This window comes from Vanellus vanellus (assembly GCF_965231255.1).
Source record: "Vanellus vanellus genome assembly, chromosome: 7".
In the NCBI taxonomy this organism is placed as follows: domain Eukaryota; kingdom Metazoa; phylum Chordata; class Aves; order Charadriiformes; family Charadriidae; genus Vanellus; species Vanellus vanellus.
The window spans coordinates 28,134,390-28,156,921 of record NC_138912.1 but is presented as its reverse complement, the minus strand read 5'-3'; the positions used below and the strand labels follow the sequence as shown (position 1 = coordinate 28,156,921).

The window sequence follows — 22,532 nt, the reverse complement described above, 5'->3', positions numbered from 1 at the left end:
CTGATAGGAGAGCTGCTGCGTGGTTTTCCAAACCTGTATCTTAGGAAATTAAGTTTTGTGTTCCTGCCAGATTTAGTTTGAAGATAAGCAAATGCCCTCATGGTCTGGGGCTCTTGTTGTCATATCCAAAGCAGAAATACATTCCTGCTGTATTAAACGACCACCCACACCTACTCCCTGCGCATGGCAGGATTTGGTGTCTCTTTTGAATGAACGCAAGTGCAATACCCTAGAAGGATGGCAGGAACCTGGAAATCTATATTTACATCTCATCCAGCTAACTGCCAACTAAGCAAACATTTTGAAGGGATCATCTTGCTCCCATAGGCTTCTCTTGCCAACCTAGGGGTTCCAGGTTTCTACACTTGGTTGCGATTGCAGCAGGGGGGCTGGAGCCCATGTTTCTTCCCGGCAAGCCTGCCTAGCCTGTTGGGCAACTGTTTGTGTGTAACCTTTAGGGCTGTGGATACCTGTGGCTGAACAGAAAGAAAAGGAACTATTGTACAGTCATTGCACCCTGGAAATGGGGATTAGCAAGAGCTCTTAAGAGGGTTTAAGCATCAGTGGTCCTTGAAATACAGAGGTGTTCTTATAACCGTCCTTCTCCAACATACGTTGCAACCGAAATTAACGGAGTAATAGATTCATTCCTCTAACAGACCCAACCCGGAAAAAAATAATTCCTTAGGTCTACTTGGAAACCAGATTACTCGATTGTTATTTTATAATTCATCTGATGCAGATTGTGAAGTTTTAGGTTTACTTGCTCAGGTCACACTTCAAGCTGTGCTGTATCACAACTGATTAGGAGGGGGGCTTTAAACGTGGATAAAACTATCTAAAAGCTGGAGTCACAAAATGAAATTCCACCTGTCATTTAGTACATGGAAATAATTTATTTTCCTCACTATATTCAATTTAATAAAAGTTTTTGTCTTCCCATGAGTGCAGGAGCTGAGGCCCTAAGCGCATTGCGAGGGGCCCGTTCTGGGCAGATGATGTATTGTTTCTACCTCCGACGGCGACCTTAGCTTTGCCTCTTTTAAACTTTGGCAGCCGTCGCTGAGGTTTCTGTGCCAAGAAGGCATTACTGCATGTAAGTGATATAAACAAAACTGTCTCAGACTTAAAGTTCTATTTAACCCAAAATGGACATTTCTTAGCAAAACCTTTCATCACGCAAGAGCTGCGCAGGAGGTAAACGCTTTCCTGAGTGTGTCTTGAACAGGCATATATCTATTTCCGGGTGCTATTTTTCTTATGTTTGGAGTGTCAAAAGACCCACCAAATGAGAGGAAACCCGACTCTTGTTTTTCAAACTGCAGGTCAGACTGAGACAAGATTTCCTGCAGGAAACAGAGACGTTAACAGAAAGCGCAGGGGTCAAAACATGTCCATCGGTTTCACCGCTCACTTCACGCTACACAACCTTCATAACCTCCTCCTCATCCAAGAACCCTGTCTCAACAAAATAGGCTGGTTTTTTGACAACGTGAGGAGGCAGTGTGGTCCAGGTATCTGGCGGAAGCCGTCCCCGTGGCCCTCTCCCAGAAAGGTCAGGGAGACTGGTGGTCTCCAGCCTGGGGGAGACTCAGCTGCAGGCAGCCGAGGGACAGGTCCAGAAATGAAAGCTCCTGTGGGGATGCGTTAAAGTAATTTGCAACATGAATGGTCTCCCTTGTCCCTAATATAGTGCTCATGTGTTAGAGGTTCTCTTTAACATAAGCGGGCAGTTGTTTAGTGTTCAGCGGATGAAAAGGATCCCTGCAGAGCTCGGTACGAGATTTAGAAAGTTGCTCCAAGACTGTGCACCTCTCACCAGAGGAAATCTCTATCCTCTCCTTTCCCACCTTCCCGCATCTGCCATTAAAGGCTTTTTGTGAGGTCCACATACATTGTGCAAATCAAGCGTCCTCACTGACATCCACAGCAAAGCTTTCCCTGAGGCTGAAATAAGGAGGATCACGCTACTAGCGGAGAGCTAAGACGCCTACCTGAGCTTCAGCAAGCCTGAAGATGGTGACTGAGCAAATTCTTAACTGTCAGTGTTTTGTTACTTCTGTACCACTTTATAGTAGATATGGAGCAGCATTATCTATATATATTTTTTTTACGATCTAAAGATCTGTGAAACTGATTGAAAGCTTTGGATCAAAACGTTAAAGATCAGCAGATTTAAAGCAGGGCAAGATGGTGACGTGCATTGCTCTTCAACCTTGCCATGAACTGAAGGTATGCCAGTCATAAACGGAGGAGCATGTTGCACCCACTTGCTCTTCTGCAGAGTCTCAGCAGTGATGAGCAATTACAGCCTGAGAAACCACAACCAGCCGGGCTGTCAGATGTGGAGTAAATAGATTAGATGGATCCATCCGTTGGATTAAAGATTCATTGCCCTACCGTTAACTTGCTTCACAACTACTGGCAAGTCATGCCGCATTTATAGTTACCTCCTTAAGATAGCGTTTCTGCAAAAGGAAAGTCCTAGTGCCATCTATCTGAAAATATTTTGAAGTAGGCATTAGTGTTAGGAGTTCAGTTTAAGCATGTACTTACCTAAAAACCCCTACAGAAGAAAGATGAATTAAGGTATACTTGGCTAATCTAACTAGCCAGGAATGTATTAATTAAGGTTTACTTTGCTAATCTACCTTTATCTGTGGTTTTAGATTAGGAAGTTGAGTAATTCACATTTTACTAAAGGCAGCCCAAAGACCAGATTTTTTGACAGCTAACTTAAACATTGACTTCAGAAGGAAACAGAAGCCTGTCTTTTTTTGTTGCTCCAGGCATTTTCTTCACTGAGTGATGAGCCTTGCTTGCAGTTGTCCAATGATAAAATGTTATTGAGTAAACTCTTAAGCTGTTTTCTGTACAAGTATCTATAATTTATCAGAGGAGCTAAAGCAGACATAAGCCATACAGGAGCAGTTTTTGAGGTTGTCCAGTTCAGCCTTGGTAATTAAGCTTCTCTGTTTCTTCTGGCTCAAATTAATACAACTGAGTTTATGATGGTATTTTCACTTAATCCCTCTATTTTCAGAAGGCTTTGGGGTTGGCCATAAACATCGATCCTGAATGGGACATTTTCTTCGGGGACAAAACCAGGGAACTATTTTGACCACATATAAAGAGCTGAAGCACAGAGAAGTCACAGGTTTGAAGTGCTCTTCTCCACACATGCTCGTCTTCAGGTGCAACTGTTGTGCTTTCACACATGTTGCATGGCCTCACAGATAAATCCCATGTCAGAGGCAAGCCTTGGGGCGCTAGCAGAGAAGACACATGTAGGCCCTCAGGTTAAGTTTTGTATGTTGGCATGTACAAGCCACTAAATTACTGTTTGGTTAGCTTCAGATTTCCCTCTCCTCCAACATGAAAATAGCAACTGAGTGAGGGTAATGACTTGTCTATCCTACCGTTTTATCCGTGATGGAGTACGGAGATGTACTCAGTTCTTATCTTCAGGAAAATCCAAGATGATAACTTAAGCACCTTTTGACGTTTCAGTGCAGGGCTAATAATTAGCATGGCTAGCCTGGTTACCATCATACACGCTTCACAGACTGGAGAATGTTTATAATTTACAGTATATGAAAACCTTCCACACTGATGATAGGGCAACCCAACTCCTTTTTCCAACAAACTTCAAACAACCATGGTGCCTGCTGACTTAAACTTAACTCTGGAAGTTAAGGCTGCTTTATGTTTGTTTGTTTTACTAGGTTGGCAACATACTAAAGCAAAAATAAGTCATCAAAAATTCTTTACTCATCGCTTTCCAATTACAGACTATTTCATGTAGTGGAAGAATTGATGCCTGGGCTACGTTACAGCAATATTGAAATGCTACAGGACCTTACTTCAGTATGTGCAATTAAAACAAACGCGGAGAGAACCACTAGCACAAATCATACTAACTTATAGCTTGAGCAGGTTCTTTCACAAGTCCTTTAGAGATACTTTAAACAGTTGTAAATAAGGAAGAATTTTTTAGTATTGGACTGGTACAATGTTTTTTGTTTGGTTGGGTTTGCTTTATTTTAGCGTTAACTCACTGGATTTCAGTTGGAATAGTCACACTAATGATACCACATCCAAAGGAAATTATCCTGCTAAGGTGCAGTAGTCACCTCTGCCAGCTTCAATGTTAAATCCCTTAACTAGCAGCAACAAAGAAGGACATCTGTAACAAGGGATACTATGCACAGAATCCAGCAGTTTGGGAGCATTTTATGGCTTCTCCTATCCAGTTTTTGCTTTTGCACTTGAACAGCAGATGACTTGAAAGAGGGCAAGAAGTTGCATTTTTTTCATGCTCATTTCACTGGTTTAAATATTTCTTTCTCTCCTGTATTTTAACAGGTGAGATACTGTGTAGGCATACCAGTGCCTTTTTTTTTTTTTGGGGGGGGGGGGGGAAGTGGTTTTGCAAAGTATAGTTTTTAAATTAAAACAAAACAAAGCAAAACCAATGACCCCAAGAGTACCAAACCAATGTACTGGCCAGATGCAGCCTATCGACCTCTTCGACCAGCACAGGTTTTTCTAGCTTCATGTAACTGGTGGATCTGTACCCCTTAAGGGTCCAGCAGCCACAAATTGAACTTAGGGCAGAAACTGAATTTTCCAGATATGCCGCTACCTTTCCAGTCCCATACCTAAAAGCTTTGCTTCTTAAGTCCTGTAAGTCCTAGTAACAAAGTGGCATTTCCACTTACACAGGTTGCCATCGCTTATTAATATCAGCTGTTCTGGAAGACAAGTAATCCTATCACCTTTGGGCAAAATTAAATGTTGTATGTGCTTTAAGCTACCCATTAAAAAATACCTTTACAAATAAAGCAGTAGCCATAGCAGTAGGAAATTTGGAAAGATTTGCCACCTATTTGTTCAAATGTTTCATAGCATATTCCTAACAATACAACTGTCTTTATTTTCAATGCTATACCATCGCTAAAGAAGCTGAAGGGATAAATTCTGTTTCAGTGTTTCCGTATCCACTTCTTGGCACATCAATCCCGAAAGCTGTCTCTGAAAGGCAGGGACCAGCCAAGGGAATCAAGAGCATTTGCCAGATCATTCACTTAACTAGGGAATTTCTTAGAGGTGAGTTAGATGTTGGAACTCTTGAGTCACATATGTTACCCAACTGGAAATGAGAGTAACGGAGCAACAGAAGACAATAGCTGCCTCTTTCACAAAGGACCACACTGCAACCTTACAGATTACGTGCCCTTTAACTGGAAACACTTAGCAAACAAATAACAAAGGAAGCCTTACTTCCCAACACCACCAACAGACACAGTTTAAAGATCTACTGAGCAGAGAGGCTACCTTTGGAAAGTACACCACCAGATTTTCAATTTGGTTCACATTCAACTGAGTCAATAAGTTTCATAGGAAGAAAAAACAAACAAACAAACTTACATTATCAGCTCAAACTTCCCACCAGCCAGTTTCTAAGTTTTACCACCAGGTCCCCCATCCTCCCAGTACAGCAAGATAAGGAAATCCTGAATTTGCTGCAGCTGGCCTGAGGAGCCTTCTAATTAGGACATGCAGTGTGGTCTTTTAGCTTCTTGAGATCACTAACCCTTTCACTGCTGAATCCTTTCTATCCTGTTATAACTCAAAATGAGACTCCATTTAAGAGGTATTATTTGTTGACTGCTTTTTCAAGGAATAGGTTGGCTTTGCTAGTGGCACACTGTGAACACAAAGCAGTCATTGCTTTTGGTGGAATTCATCAGAGGAACAGACTCCCTGCCACCTCCCAGAGGTGCACCAATACACTCCAGACCAGAATGAGTCAGAATGCATTTCCCTCTTTCTCTCTTATTTTCAGTCTGTCTGAGACCATCAACGTTCTCCCTGTCACTCTGATCACCCCCCTGGACATGCCCTTTGAGTGTGAAGCTCAGTCAAAATTTTTGTTCAAAACCCTTCTTAAAAATCTCCTTTGCAGCAGTGTAAACACTTAGTAGGGGCTTAATGGACAATTTGCTCAATTAAGTGCCCCAGACAAAAAAAAAACACACCTGTTTTATGTATCTCAGCAATATTCATTCACCCCTTGCCTTCTGCAAAGACAAAATGGACCATTTGCTTTCATCACATTCACTACATGTTCCTGAGCTTTTGCTATTTGATGGGATGAACTTTCCAGGATGAACTTTCCCACCACCAGCCTTATATAACTTGGCTTTTTGGAACGGCTTTTTTCCTCATCTCCTTCTGAAGAACTGGAGATTTCCACAGCAAGCAACAGGATGTAGCACCGTTTGTGCTGGTGCTCTTTATAGCATCTTTCAAGTGCCAGATTGATGTGTTTTTCACATTGACTCAGAGTTAAACTGATTTAAGACCGTTTTCCAGGTCAGATTGGCAGGAACTGCTGAAGCAGTTTCCCTGACTCTATACCAGGAGTGATGGGCTGCATCTTGGGAGTGCCTAGGAATTTTCCTTAACGAATTCATTGTTCTTTGAAGCACCAGTGACGTCGGCAATGTCCATCTTCTCCTTTACTGTCATCTGGGATGTTATATTTGTGTGTTTTCCTTTTTTAACACTGGACCTCAAGATGATTATAGGGAAGTGTTTCACCCTAGCGTGTGTAGACTGGATGTTTTGGCGTGTCCAACTTTGGCGCAAACGCCCTGCCAGCCTAACCAGGCGGCCACTTTCAGAGCCGTGTGTCACGCTTCAGCCACAGAGCCGTTGGGAGCTGCTGAGGTTATGATTTCATGTCAGGCCAGCCTATAGTCTGATGGGATCCTGGCCTTTGACACAGCTTCTGGCTGCCATGCTTGAAACAAACAAAAGTTTGTAAAGGTTTGCTGACAGAGCAGGCAAAATTGTGGTCATTGCGACCCTTACATTTCTGTATTGACCTGAAACGTGCCAGGAAGGGTTGGTGGAGGAGTGAATTGCATCATGTCCAGTCGTGGTGCCAAATTGTTCCCTTATAATGGGGGCAATAGCTCGGTCTAAAGGATATGTAGAAAAGAAAATAGTCACCACTGCGAGCCATGTGTCCAATTCAAAGCCCACTGAAGGCAGAAGATAGCTACGGTTTGTTTTGTCACTGGGTTGGCCCTAGGGGCAAAAATAGCAGCCTCCTGATGGGCAGGAGTTATACATTCTACATCCCCAGGGGGTGTTCCAGCTTTCAGCAATGGGTAAAGAATTCGGGATTTCACACATTCTGTGTGTCCATACACCCACTCTTCTATAAAAAGCAGATAATAGGGAATTTGCAAAGTTACTGATGGGTGTAATGCATGTGAAGTACTTTAAGAATCTCTTGGCAAGAGAGGCTCTTAAGAAGAAAGATTTTGCGTTATTCCAACTGTATGTAAGAGAAAGGTGCTCCTAGGGAGACAAGAACTTCTTGAATACCCTTAATTAATACTATTTTGGCATCCATAGCACTTCCCCTTCCTTTTAACAATTTGATGCCAAGAATTTCCCATTCCAATAGCGTCCAATAAATCCTAGAAAACAGATTCCTGTGACTGTTGGAGGTATCTTTCATTGCCTGATGACTAAAGCAGCTAAAACCTTTTCGTTAGTTTTTGAAATCGCTTTTCCTTTCAAAATGCGTATTTCAAAATCTGTATGGCGGTGGCCTGCCACTTAGGCTGAATTTTTATTTTCAGTATACACCATCTGCAGTGGGATGGGATTCAGTGATAGTTGGGACTCATCCAGGTAATTGGGCCCAGAGTTTCCGTGCGATTCTTTCGGTATGTGACTGTTACCCAGAAAATGCACCCACTGCGCAGACGTCCCGAATGTTCGAGGTCTCTGAGATAAATGCAGTTCCGTTTCAGATTTATTTCACAAACTGTCTAAATCAATTTCAATGCATGTCTGTAATATGTATATAACGTATAAACATATATGACATATCTAAAGATTCCGTTGAAATATTTGAATTTAATAGCACTGAAAAACAAGGTCTCAGCAGACAGACAGACTGGACCTCTTCTTACCTCACTTTCCCGTGAGCCAGCAGTAATTCCCTGATGCCAGGAGAATAACATGAGCATGGCATTACTGTGAGGTGTGTCAGACCTAATGTAGAAACACCCTGTGAAATGTGTCCCATCATTTCAGGGTGGAGAGGACTGTCAATAGTTGGCCCTGTTTCTGTAGTGATTCCTTACTGTGTTGTTTTGTTTTTTTTTTTTTTTTTTTAAGTTATTATTTACTTTTTAAACTCCTACTACACAGTTTCTTTTCAGCCTTAACATGTTAAACTGAATGAATCCTTGTTATCTCCATTAGGGAGATTAACTATTTAGGTGATTATGGGTTTCCTGCTGTTCTAAAACTACTGAATGGCAAATTAGGAGCTCCTGATTTTGATTTGCAGATTGAGAGTGAAGATCCAATTGAGGTGAAGTACAAAAACTAGATATTTACTGTTTATCAGGAAATGTTTAAGTCACAGCAGGTTTCCCCTTAGAAAATCCAAGACAGATGTAGATCTGAATGTTTCTTGTTATTGTTTGAACATGGGACTCTATGTTGACTGTCTCATTAACCAGATTGGAAATTAAAAATTACTTTACATTTTTCTTGGTGTTCTTTTCCCTTTCCCTGACTTCAGTATTGATCCTGTAAGTAGTTTTGGACACAAAACGTTCCCTTTTGTGGGTTGTTCTTTCAGCTTTTTGCCTGCATATTCTAACCGTATCAGAATGTGGTGCGATCAAACACAAGAAAGCTATTATTGCTTAGTGGAAAGGTTGGACTAAATGAACCATGGCAAGCTCAATAGTTTCCTCGGTAGTGGGGTGACCAGCTCCATTGCATCGCTTTTGTGAAACCTCTTTATTAATGGCCTGTATATTGCTCTCTTCAAATATGCAGCCATGTTCTTAATGAAAAAAAATAACCACTTTTTTTTTTTCCCTGCTATTTTTATCCTTCCCTTACTCAGGTCAGTCTCAGAGCAATCCTTCGTACAGTACTATGTTTCATGTGACTTCTTTCTTTTCATTTGCAGGCTCTGAGCAGCAGTCTGTACAAGAGTGCATCACCTTATGGCTCTCTTAATAACATAGTGGATGGGTTAAGCTCCCTCACCGAGCATTTCTCTGACCTATCCCTCTCTTCAGAAGCCAGAAAACCCAGCAAGAGGCCACCTCCTAACTACCTGTGCCACCTCTGCTTTAACAAGGGACACTACATCAAAGACTGCCCACAGGTAAGAAATATACAATATTCTGCAAATCTTCATGAAAATTTTCACCATTCCTTGATTTAGTAACACAGAATTTGACTGAAGCAGTTCTTTAAAGTGAGGAACGCTGAAGAAATATCTTGACAAAGTGCCAAGCTAGCCGTGTGTTCTTTTAATTTATTCTTTATCACAATGCTGATGGAAAAAACATGCTATTTCATTTGCCTAATAAAAGTTACAAAATATATTCACTAGGCACACGATAAGTAGATTTGGGAAACTTTAAAAACGTCTACTATGTAATTTTCTATCACAGAGGTTATGTAAAATACGTTTTCAGGCAGCACACTGTATAGTCAGTTTGGCAATGGCCATATTAATAAAAATATAACAAGTTACATATGCCAAAGGAGAAGAAACTGTGACACTGGATGAGGACTTTGAATCAGTGTTGCGGTAACACAAGCTCCAAGTATATCTGGTGCAAAATGTCTTCTGTCTCATAGAAGAGGTTTGCTATACTTGGCAAATGTGGCTGTCTTGGAGTCCCAGAACTTTTTTTGTAGTGGCAAAACTGGCAATATTTATTTCCTTAGAAAAGAGGTATAAACCAGCGTGCACCAAAACCACTCACCGATCTACAATTTTTTTTCTTCTGAGGCCCCAAGCCACAGTGTGCGAGGTTTCTCCATCCTCTCAAGTTTCAGCTGGATGCAGGCGTGTTGCTGGCTTAAACTTTCACGACTCCAACAATATTCTATGTAGAGTCCCGAGGAAATTAAAGTGCCGCCAATACTCTAGGAAATACAGATGCGGACATTACTGGCATCCACTTCACTATGGCTTTAACCTCCTACCCTCTAAATGTGTGACTTTCAGCAGAATTAATCTGCATAGAATTAGCTACAGTTAATTTGCCATTGAGGGTGTCAGACATATATAAGGCAAAACACAGGTGGAAAAGCATCTGCCAGCTGAGCAAGGTCAGCGTGAAATCAAGTCTAATGTCAGATGAGCTCTAGCTGAGTGTATTGCTCCCGCTGTTACGCATAAAGTGTTTTCTTCGTGGAATTTAGCTGTATATCTTTCATTAATTCTAATGAAAACCGTGGAATTAAAGTACATTTGCAGTCTTGGGTGTGGCACTTGAAAATATTTTTACTTCATATTATTTCAATATACATTGAGTAAGGCAGTTTTCTCTCGGAAGAAATTATGAAATTTTCATAGCTAGGAGATGAAAATATGCGTTTAACATACTTAGTTTAGCACGTTACAGCAAAATGTAGAGATAGGACCGCGTAATAGCATACATTACTTAACCAGGGGATTAGAACTACAACTACTGAATATGGGGCGGAGAGAAGTAGAGTGCTGAACCGTGGGAGGTGGCTGGGCTGTGCTGCGTAAGAAACCAAACGAATGCAACAGGTCCCTTGACGATCAGTACGTGCAAGCTGCCGCTCGCAGAGGCGATCCCAAGTGAATGCGACAGAGTTGGAGCAGAAATGCATCATTTATTTCGTAGGTATTTTTACAGTTTGAGGCATTAGAGATTAAAGAATGGGTAATGAAAATTGAAGACATACCCAGAGAAATCCAGGAGATGCAAACAAATTAAGGTTCCTGGAGGAAGATTAATTTACTTAAATTGGATGTCCTGTGTAACCTTTTTAAGAATTCACTAGTAAAATCTTCAATTTCTCTGGAAATTTTCTTTTTCTCAGGAAAAAGACTTCCTACAGAGTGAACTCTGTGGCTGGCCTATGAGCTAGTTAGTAATGAGCGAAAGGAACACAGGATGGGGAGGCATCTGCTTGCTCGCTGCACACCGTCTTCTACAGTTACAGGCAGCCATATCGTGCAGTCCCTTTCGCAAAGTGATCGAGTTTTAGTTGGGAAACATTTCTGTCTTTTGCCCTCGCTACTGCTGGTGTGGGAAGCTGCTCCAGAACCTCAGTCCTCTCCTAATTAGAAATCTTTCAATTTCCAGGGTAAGAGTAGCTCACGGCCACTTTATAGTCATTTGTTCTCCTGCCAACATTGTCCTCCACCGAAATAGCTCTTCTCCCTCCCTGGTGTTTATCTCAGGGTGTATTAATAGACTGCAATCATATCCCCTCTCAGCATTCATTCTGTAGGACTAACCAAGCCAGGTTTTCTCAGTCTCCTCACAAAAAGTGGATGGGCTCTCTGTGCCCCAGTCCTTCTCGTGGCTGTCCTCTCGTGCTTTGCATCTCCTTGCGCATGCGGATGTATGGCATCCCGGAACATCGGTGCCTTTTGCTGCTGTGTGCACACATACCTTTTTCTATAGATCAAAGTTTATGTTACTTCAGGAACCGGTGATAGGAAATTAGTTCTGCTTTGTTAGAGACTTCTAACACAAACAAGTGGTTTATGGTGTAGTCAGCTTGTGATTTTTTGAAAAAGAGCAGACAAGCATTCACAAAAGCTTAAGCGCTTCCATTATTTTATCTCAATTTGAGGACAGCTCTACAGGGGATGATGCTGCCTGCACGAGTTATGTTCAAAACGTTGAAAACGTTGTGCACAAGAAGGGAGCACGAACGGCAGGATCAGACCTCTGTTAGAAAGACCCCATTGGTTACCACTGCTTTTAACAATGACTGATTTCTTAAGGTGAACATTATATGCACTACTTAATAGCTTAGATTTTGCTGCTTAGTATTTCTAGTGCTGTCAAAAATGAAAGTTGTTTTGCAAATCCTACCAAAAAAAAAGGGCTGTAGCTGTGCATTTTTAAAGTGCTTAAATTTGGATAGAGAAAAGAGATAAACTAATCTGATTTGGACAAAATGAGTATCAGTAAATCATACGGTATTTTTATTTTCTTTTTATGTAACTGCCTAATAAGAAACAGATTTTGAAATGGGGTGGTTTATGGAGTTTTTCCTGCATAACAAAGAAATTGTGTAACAACTTTGAGACTTTATATCCTCCCTTAATTCTGCTTGTTATAAACACCATAAAGACATGCGTTCTTTTTCTGTTGCGGTAAGAGTTGATGGTACACCATACTGGTGAAAATGCACGTATCAGCTCAGATTTATATCTTAAGTGATGATCATCTTCTAGGAAGCTAAATAATTATGAACAAAAAAGGCCAGCTTTAGTATTTGAGTACCTCAGGTATCTGCAGTTTGTCCAATATCCCGTCCAAAATTATCTGTTTGGAAATTGAAATGGGATTTAGCAAACTCCTATTACTTTAGCACATTGTGTGATCTGTAGTGATAGAAAGTAAGTTTTCTGTTTTAGAAACTACCAGAACGGACAGCAATGTTATGATTGCAATCCATCATTTTCCATTTGTCTACATTTGCATAAACTGTTTGTTGCCATTGTTATGTTTATAGAAAAACCAGCACTTTTTATCTTCGGCGTCATCTTTATAGCATACCTGCATTTTCTCTGAACTAATTTTTGAGTTTCAGTGGCTTAGACGATAACATCTTACTCCTACCTCTTTGATGTTCTTTCACATACAGAACTCTCATTGACTTGAATAAACTGAGAAATGTCTAGCGAATAAAGGTTAAAAGCAGTACTCTTACACTTAGTTCAGTGTCAGTCTTGAATTATCATTGACAGTGCTATCAAATATACACAATGTTTCTCTTTAAATAGCAAGGAAGGTGAGGAATGAGAGTGTTTTCCTATCTTGTTTACTAGTGGTTGGTTGCATGATATATAAATACATACCTATATAGATCTGTCAAAACTTTGTTTACTTATTTGTGTGCGGAAGGTACTGCGCAGTCTACATCTCGCCTATGCATAACCATAGGTTTTCTTTCCCTTGCCAGGACAATGATGAGCTCTGGGCCAGTAATAGTTAAAATATAAGATTCTTTATGACATTTATTTATCTAGGAGATGTAGAAACTCATAGAAGACCTTTTTTAAAAAGTTACGTTGTCTGTTTTCACCCATTATCGCTACAGTCTATATTTTTAAATCCTACAAAATATAAACAGTAGGAATGTTTGTACCACGCATGGCCTATACAGAATGAATCTTCTTCCTTTACAGTACAGGGATGTTACTGATATTGCCACCCTTCCATGATGTTGTCATCCTAAACTCAGACCTATCATATAGGTTTAATATGCATAAAGTACAGGATAATGGGGTGCGGTGTTAGATACAGTATATATGGACATTTGTGAATAAAACACCGAGTTCAGGTTCTAAGAAGTTGCGGGGTGATGGGAATTTTCCCATGGTTCAAAATCTTCTTTGGAAAGGAAATATGTGGACACAGATCCTAGACCTCATTTATTGCGTATGTCATTCATCTTGTTAATTTGGGCAGTAATGGATTGGCAGCAACAAAGTTTGTACTTGTAGCGGTCTAAGCTCAGAGTTCCAGCAAAGCATCTCGGTATTCAAAGTTTCCAAACTGTTCTACCTCGTGTTTCTGCCTAGCACCAGTTCCTTCTACTGGTCTGTCTGTCCTAACTTTATTCAAGTGCTGTCAAACCCTTTTGTGCAAGTGCGTGCAGGCCTAGTCACTCAAAAAATACACGGCTCCAGCCATGTTTTTCTGAATGCTGAACAAGGAGACTGCTCTGATCCCTCTGCCAGTGCCAAACTCTTTGCAAAAATCTCCCTGACAATTCCTGTAAATTTCTACACAGGCAAGGAACTCTTACGTCATGGAGACAGTGGGGAAAAAAAACCCCACAGGCAAATATCGCTCTTCTGCAGTCAATCTCTGGTGTGCTACAACTATTTAGGTTCAGTCCGTGGCAGATACAGAACTGTTACACAGCGTGTTTCCCGATTTTACACTATACTTATAGAGGAAAATGCATGTGTGTGTTTACAGAAGTACAAGGCATACTACCACAGACATATATGTATGTGTGGGAAACAATATCGGCCTCATTTTGCACTGCATTTTTAAATCTGTGAATGAAATGTATGGCATGATCTATATTAATGAGGCCAACAGCGGGAGTTTTTCCATTGCTAACAGTGATCTTTGAAACAGATCCTGTACAACTAAAGTGCCTTGAGAACACATATTCAAGTCAATGGGAGTAGCAAATAATTACTATGGCTGCTTGAGTTTGCATAGGCTCGCTTTTGTGGTTTCATGCAGGATGTGGAAGAAATCGGTGTCAAGCTGAGTTTAGTCCTTTCTTCTTAGTCCATAACTTGGTCTGCCAGATCATGCTGCCCTGAAGCTGTCCCTCCCTGTGGTCAGATATAGTGGATCTTTGGCAGTAGAGTTGGCTCAGCAGGCGGCTATTTGGCTGCAAGATTGCAGCGACTCTCATGTCTGAAGCATTAATCTGATCTGCCTTATGCCTTATGGTTGTGCAAGGATCTCGCGTGTCTGCAAAATGCGAGGAGCCACAGCTGTGCTTCCTCCAGGTACCGAAGGCTGGCTGAGGTGGAGGAACAAACTGCCGTCTTTACAAAGATAGAAAGATCTTACCTTTCTCGGTTTGGGCTTTAGAGATCTTAATGTTAAAAAAAAGCAAAACAAATACCAACCTCTTGAAATTTATTTTTCTTTTTAAGTGGAAGATGACATTTTAAAGAGCTTTGAAATGCAAGGAGAACATAGGCTTTGAAAAAATCTTAAAAATCACTCTGAAAATAATAATTTTTGACAGTTGCTACGTTTTACTGAAGTCTTTTGGATATCGGGTGACAGCTTACAAATAAACATGTATTTTCTCCATTGATCTGAGTGAAATATCAGCATTCTTATTCAGTTGTAGGATGAGGGGTCAAGCTCTCCAGTCCCTCGGGAATTGGAAACTCTGTACGGCTCAATTTTGCAAGCTCCACCGTAGTTTTTGATCGAAGTATACTTGCTGGCATTTGATATGTGTCTCGTTTTTATGCTTCAATTCTGTTGGCTTCGAGAGTTATTAGAGGCCTGACTGTGCAGTCCCTGGTGTGAACGAAGCAGTATTTCAATCGCTAAAATTAGTATTCCTCTTACACAGATAAAGATGAAAATATGAAACATATAATAAAAGAAAAAGACAGCTAAATTCATCTCAGGGGCAGTAGTGCTGATTTTAATAAGACCAGTACCAACAGAGAACCTGTATGCCTGTATTACGGGGAGGAAAATGCTGTTAATCTCTACTATATGTAATTGTTTTCAAACTGCCCGTGGCACTCCAGAGGACAAATCTCTATATATCCAGCCCCTCAGTTCTCTGTCTTTGAAATACATTTTTATACATTAGCCCATTTCATATAGTGCATATTTCTTCACCTAAATATATCTCTATAAGACACTGTAATTCTTAGGTGTTCATTCTGTAAATACCTACGCATGTACTAAACTTCCACCTGACAACATACTGGAACAATTTGAGGCTCTCAAAAGTCTTGTTTATACACAACATACTGTTTTCATTTATTCGTATTTTTCCACTCAGAACCTGCATAAAATTATTTTAGACGATTTGGACTTCACTAAGATTTTTTTAAATTACTTTTTTACCACACGCAACCACTTTGACAACTCCACGATATCAAATACGCTACAAAAATTATTGCAGTGTTGGTTTGGTTGTATATTTTTTTCCTCATATGCTTGAACTTAGCCCTGCCAAGTTTTCTCAGAGTTTCTGAGTTTAGATGAATATATTTTCTCAGATCATTTCTACTTTTATTACAAAGACTTGCAGAAATCTCGTAGCAAAAGTGTGGTGGGGTGTAATTTTGTCACATCCATTTTACCTCTGGAAATGTAAGATGTTTAAGAGTCTGAAACATCAGAAAATACTAATTTCTCTCTGTTTTGGAAATTCTGAATAAGCTGTGCGTGTCATGGCTTTAAACCATTTATCAGAGGGGCAAGGAAGTCTGCTCGTGGGTAGAGGGGATCCAAACAGCCCTGCTTTGACAGCATGTTCCCAAAGTACTAGTTTTAAAACTGTGGCTATAACGTGTGGCATTTATGTCCAGTTGTTTGATAAACTGGGTGCTTGGAAAGAAGATGCTGAACCCTAACAAACCAGAGTAAGAGCAGTTAGATAGCGAAAAAGAAAACAGAAATACCTACTGACCCGTGTCTGTGCCCCTTTCCTGTCTAGCACGCTGCTCAGTATTACATTCCCAAAAGTCTGGAAAACCAGCCAAAACCAAACTCCTCCTTCAGCACCATTGCTAAGCTGTTATTACTGTGGTTCTGTCTTTATTACAGATACGAGTTCAAACTTTTTTTCCTCTGGGAAATGCAATGTAAACAGACACGATAAAGGCAGATCCTGTAAGAAGGCGTGCTTGCTTGGTCTTTGCAGCAACCTTGGGGTGGAATCTCAGGTCCTGTGGGATGGTTACCAATGGACTGTGACAGGTGTTGGAGGATCACCCACCACAGAATTTGAGGTTTTATTGAGGTTTTCCAACTGTTTTTTGTTTACCTTTGAGTCTCATTTGCATATTCATAATCTAGATAAATTCAAGTTGGTTGCTCACTGACAACAAGGGGGATATCGGTAGAAGAATGCTGTTTAAATGCAAACCCTTATGCATACCTGTCATTTCAACTGAATAAGGTTTTGGCATTGGTAAAGGCTTAACCAGATCCGGGTTGAGCACGGTAATTCAGGGAAGACTGGAGAGGAGAGAAATTAATTTGGGATCTTTGTAACATGACTTCTGTTGAGAGACTGAAGAACCAGTGGTGTTTTCTCCCACAAAACGACATATTAATAACTTGCAAATATGTAGAAAAACTTGCACGAAGGGCACGGTTTGTTTTCCAGATCCACAGCTAATGGGTCCAGAGTACCGGAGTGCAACTAGGCTGCTCTTTCTGTGAGGCACTGAAGTAAAGTGCCTGGGAAGGCTCTTGATCATTGCAAGACTTTCGGAACAGTATAGATAAACATACGTCAAGATTGTCACAGGTGATCCTGTCTAGGGACAAGTGAGAGAACATCCCAAAGCATCTCCCAGCCCCGTGTTTCTACTATTGTATATCTGCATACTAATAATACAACTCATTATCTTAAATGTGCATAATTCATATTTAAAAACCGAGCACAATAGACCAGATCCAAATCCTGTGCAAGTCACGGGGAGACTTTTATAAACTCCTTTGAAATAGACTGAACATCGCATTGGTCTAAGTCTGAACCCTGTTTACCAACAATTTGGTATTTGCTTAGTTTGCAGTAAAAACTCCTGATAAACCATAATTAAGTGCTTAGCTCGGAAATGAATACTCCGAGCATTCCTCCTGAGACAGAAAGTAACGTCTGGTTTCCAGCCCTCCGCAAGCTGATTTATAGATAAGGTAGACAGAGAACTACCAGGTCAAAACCACACTAGTTTATCAATTCCTCATTTGCACTGATAAGAAAGGAGCAATGGAAGATTAAGTGAATCACGTTTTCTCACTTAGTAAGAGTATTTTGGTTTAGTGTGAAATATACGTTGTGGAACTTTCATCCATGCTTGGCAGCGTTCGAGGTCTGCCTGTACAAAGCCCTAGGAAACCTGACCTGAACTCAGTGTTGGTCCTGCTTTCAGCAGGAGGTTGGACTTGCTGATCTCCCGACGTGCCTTCCAAACTTAATGATGCTGTGATTCTACCCTATGATAATGAATTACATTTTCATCCTCTGCAACAAGAGATCACTGATTGTTTTTCAACACCTCTGTATCTCCCAGATCTAATGGCTACCACAATCCTTCCTCACTGTGCTTTTAAATAAAATACTTGCAAAATACAATACCACTAAAACATAAAAGTTGAAGCAAACAGGCACTTCTTACAACAACAAATACAGAAAACAAAAGACCCTAACCCTTGGAAATAACACCTGTCAAAACGTTCATGCACAGACACTTCCTGTAAAAGTGTAGCTTCATTTAATCTATATTTAGAAAGTCAATCAAATAACTTTTTGTTTTTTCCCAAAAAGGAATTTTCTCTAGGAAAATGTCTATTTCAATAAGGTGTTCAGCTGAAAAAACAAAAGGTTGAAGCAGACATCTGAAGTGGAAGAAATAGTCTTTGCTTTGCAATGTTTCATAAGTTTCATTTACTCAAATGAACATTTATATCTTTTATATATCGTTCCCCAGTTTCTCAGAAGTGAAAATGCACGTTCTGACACTCCCCACGTCCAAGTAAAGACAGCCTCCAAGGTCTGAGTGGAGGCTGGGATGGGGTCAGATAAATGGGGCGCGCTCTGGCTGGTGAGGAGAAAGCGACTGTCAGGGGAGTGAACTGCCTTGTCTCTCCCTCCCTTTTCCTTTTGACTTTCTGTACAGAGGAGGAAGCTGGCAAACAGCTAGAGAGAGCAGTGGAGCACGAGAGCAAATCACTAAAGACAGAGCGGCAGTTTCTGCTGGCAACGGCTAGCAGCTGCAGCTCATCTTCTCCTTGCTTTTCTGATTGTCCCAGGATAGGCTGTAGATTGTAAGGATGCAATTCCAAACCGAGGGGCCCCCTCTCTTATTTTCCTGCTGACAACACGTACAGTCAGTCGCATCTTTCCCTCCTGTTATGTCGCTTCCCTCAAGAAATTAAGATACTAAATGGAAATTACTCCCTCTTCCATTTCGCTGGTATAGCACAAGTATTGGTGCTATTCTGTTGTATCTGGCTTAAGTCAATAAATGTAAAAGGAGCCTTATATATATATACACCAATATGGCCCCTTTTATAGCTATAAAAATGTCTGCTATAAGATGCGAACAGAGTTTCTCAGGTAACTAATGCCCATCTATGCCTTGGGGGATTTTATATATCCTTCAGACTGGCTGAGCAAGCTATATCAGAAGCAGGAGAGGAGGCGGCACTGCATGGATCAGGAACCCAAGTCTTTGTGTGCTATACTGATGTACGGATGTCAGCCCCTCAGACATCAAGCTCAGGAGGTGCATCACGCAATCTGATTAAATACTCCAGGAGCAGTATTACCTACAAAGTACACTATGTGAGTTGAGTTCACTTATAATCAGCAATCCTGTGGCTACGAAGGAAGACCTGAGGAGTAAAATCGGTTCAGAAGTCATTGCGCCTATTCGAGAATAGACCACTTGATCTTGGTGGTGATGCTAAGGTTCAAGGGCTTGTTTAGCATTCAGTTTGTAATCCTAAAGCGGCTCTCCCTCTACGTTTACAGCAGCTCTCCAGTCACCACTCCCTCCCTGACAGAGTACGCTTTGATGCAGCCGCCATTTGCTGGCCACGCAGCAAAAGCCACGTTTTAGCCTTACATTAATGGTATCTTAGAGCAGATGGCATAAAAACTGACTGCAGGTTCCTTGTTGCAGCAGCACCAGTCGGTGCATACCTGTGAAAGCATAGTGTCTGTAAGTTTGCAGAAACTCCAGACCTGGAGACTTTGAAGACCTGTGAGCCTAGTCAGGCTAATTTTCTTGCAAATTCGAGGAGCAGAATGGGTATTTATTTTGAATTTTTTTTTTTCAATATTATAAAAACTGTTGATTCTCTAAAATTAGTACCATTAAAGCAGTCACTTCCATAATTTTGTTTTTCCCTGTTTGTATTCTGAAAGTGTTAGCTCTGACTCCACTCTACATGCAGAAATTCAATATATTTACGTTATACAAATGTATAAGGTGACTCTCAGAAACCTAATAACTTCCCCCACTGTTAGACTGAAAGACCTGAGAACAGAACTTCAGTTCTGCCAGACAAGTCCCGTTTTAACCCCTAAGCTATTTCTCTGCATCAGCTCACCAAAACCAATACTAAATATCTCAATTTTTCTGATTTATTTTTAATAGCAAAATACATCTTACAAAAAGTAATACTCACATTTGCTGATAAGCTTACTGTAAACTTAGTCCCTTAACATCTCATACTTTACACTAGAAATTATCTGTTACGTTACTGATAAAAAGAGACAGGATACGTTTAAGGAGACATTTCCCAGGTTTGTAGAACCTTGGTTTTTTTCCTTAAAAAACAAGCCTTTTCTTCCAAATTTCCTTCATGGAGCAGAAAAGCTAAAATGTTTGCATAGTAATTAGAGAAAACACAAAATAAGCCTTTCATTTCACAGCCTGGTCAGTGCCAAATTATTAGCTAAGGCAATAAAGCCAGTAGACAGGCACTTAAGCTGAAACATTTGGGGATTTTAGCAGCAACAGCAGACATTTTGGAAATGACATAATCTTGATTACTAGTTCATCCTCAGATTTGCGTCGGATTTTCCACAAGATAGTTGCTACTCTCTGTTTCTAACTCACTCTCTGACTGTGCAGAAACACGCATAGGAGTACGGCAGCACCTTTTGAGATCTTTCGTGTTGCTGAGCCCTGCGAACAACAACAACTTTTTCATTCCGCAAAGAAAGAGCACATTTCAACTGCGCTTAGACCTGGTCTCAAGCTGCAGTGTTGGACGTGAGTTCAGAGTAATGCTGAACATTTCCCAGGTTCAAGGGTTTCATATACAAAGTACCGGTTTCGAATCAATTTCTAATTTTAACCCACACCGCAGGTGTGCAGCTATAGATAAAACCCTGCAACAGCGCAGACAAATCAATCCTTCCACCTGAGCCAGCCTTCCCACACCACCGGGCAGCCAGCCCAAGCGCACACGCAGCCCTCCCAAACACTGCCCCGCGGGTCTTACGTGGGTGAGGAAAGGAGACCCTCAGGAGACTTCAGTGAGAGCAGAGATAACCTCTCGGATGGTTTTATATAGCAGTCGCGTTACCCTGACTCCTCAATGCCCGATTACACGGTTGAGGAAATGAGAGGAGCAAAAAGGAGAGGAGAGAAAGGCTCCTTTCAAAGAAACGGCAAACAACAAGGCTTTCCCAGAAGATCGAAGGAGATTCATTATTAAGGTAGAAAGGCAGGTTTGGTTTAGATAGTTTTAAAAACCCAAAACTTAAGAGTGGTGTCTCCGGACCTGCATTTTGTATTTCTCAATGCAAGTTACAGCTCTGCTATTTAAAATGGATTTCTGTAAATCCTGGTTAAGAAGTTTAATAGATTAGAGCTAAATGACAAAGCTGCACTGCTGTCTTCACCATTTTTATCAAGAATCATGAAAAATTCTTCCTGTAATGTCAGGTTTCCCTGGGTGTGATTCTCTGTACCCTTTACATGAGGAGAAACCACCACCAAAATGGTCCCGCTGAGTTTTGTGCTGCCCTTGCCACTGGTCAAAGTGTTTACACAAAACATGGGAAAGTAGAGAATCAAGCCCGGGAATTTTCAGGTTTCCTTGAAAATGGTTACATATGTCAATTTAGGGGTTCGTTCCTATCCTGAGATTGTTATATGGCTGTGGCAGGTGACATACATATCCACCTGCATTTCACCTGTCACAGGCGTATAACTTTCTCAGGATTGGTGATACACATATCTCCTGAGATAGCGTAAAGTGCTGTTACACACTGAACACTAACCATACCCCGATTTTAGAGTGCACTGGTTATTTTTGCATTAGTGACCGAAAGTCTCTATCTGCTAATCTAAGTGTATGACACAGTTGTAACCTACGTGATGTAAAGTGGAAACGAAATCTGTAGGCTGAAGCTCTGAAGAAGGGACAGAGGCCTGTTTCAATGATGTATGAAGTCTTCTTGAGGTGACTTGCAATGGAGCGTGAAGGCCTGAATTCCACGTTCAGCTTTTCTCTAGTATCTGTAATCACTCTGCCCTCTCCGCTTTTCACCATTTTGTAATTTTGTTGGATTCCTTATCCTAGACCTGTCCTATCTTCTAAAGCACCACCAAAAGCTGCTTGTCGGTCCCTCTTCCTCTGTGCGACCCAGTCACAAATGACACTTTGAGTCTCCTCATCTCTGCTTGGTGCCCTTAGAAGACAGGGGTCTCTGGCTAGACAGCATGGCACTCGTGGTCTGAGAGCCAGAGGTCCTTGTGCTCTGGAGAGGGAGAGGAAGGAGAAGGTGGGCTGTAAAGATGGATGTTGTATGCCTGCAACCATCAGCCGCAGCAAATAAGGTGAGATCTAACAGTCATCCAGAGGTTGTTAGCATAGCACCACGTACAGGACTGACAGATGGTAACTGCTTGCATTACTATTTCTGTTGTTCAGTAATGAAAGCTATAGTAATTAATAACAGTCGGACTTTTAGGCCACTGCTAACACTCCTGTTAAACTTTTTAAAAACTGTCTCTCTTGCTGGTGTCATTTGCAGCAGTCTCCTGAGCAGTGAGTCTTAACTTGCTTGGCTTGTGATAAATTATTTCCTTGCGTACTATACTGAATCTAATTAAACAGAAGACAGGAAACACTATAAACCTAAAAAGTGGTGGTATTAATGTGAAATTAATGGCAAGGTGCTTTTTTAAAATAATGTTGACATATATAAGT

General features: G+C 41.0%; 1 protein-coding gene across 1 annotated transcript in view; it reads left to right on the top strand.

Annotated features, from left to right (window-relative positions):
- Positions 1-22,532, top strand: part of ZCCHC24 (zinc finger CCHC-type containing 24) — a 114,751-nt gene that overhangs the window by 8,345 nt on the left and 83,874 nt on the right. The window contains exon 2 of the mRNA XM_082486538.1: positions 9,017-9,217. Coding sequence (XP_082342664.1) covers positions 9,017-9,217 — 201 coding nt within the window. The remainder of the gene's footprint in view (positions 1-9,016; positions 9,218-22,532) is intronic.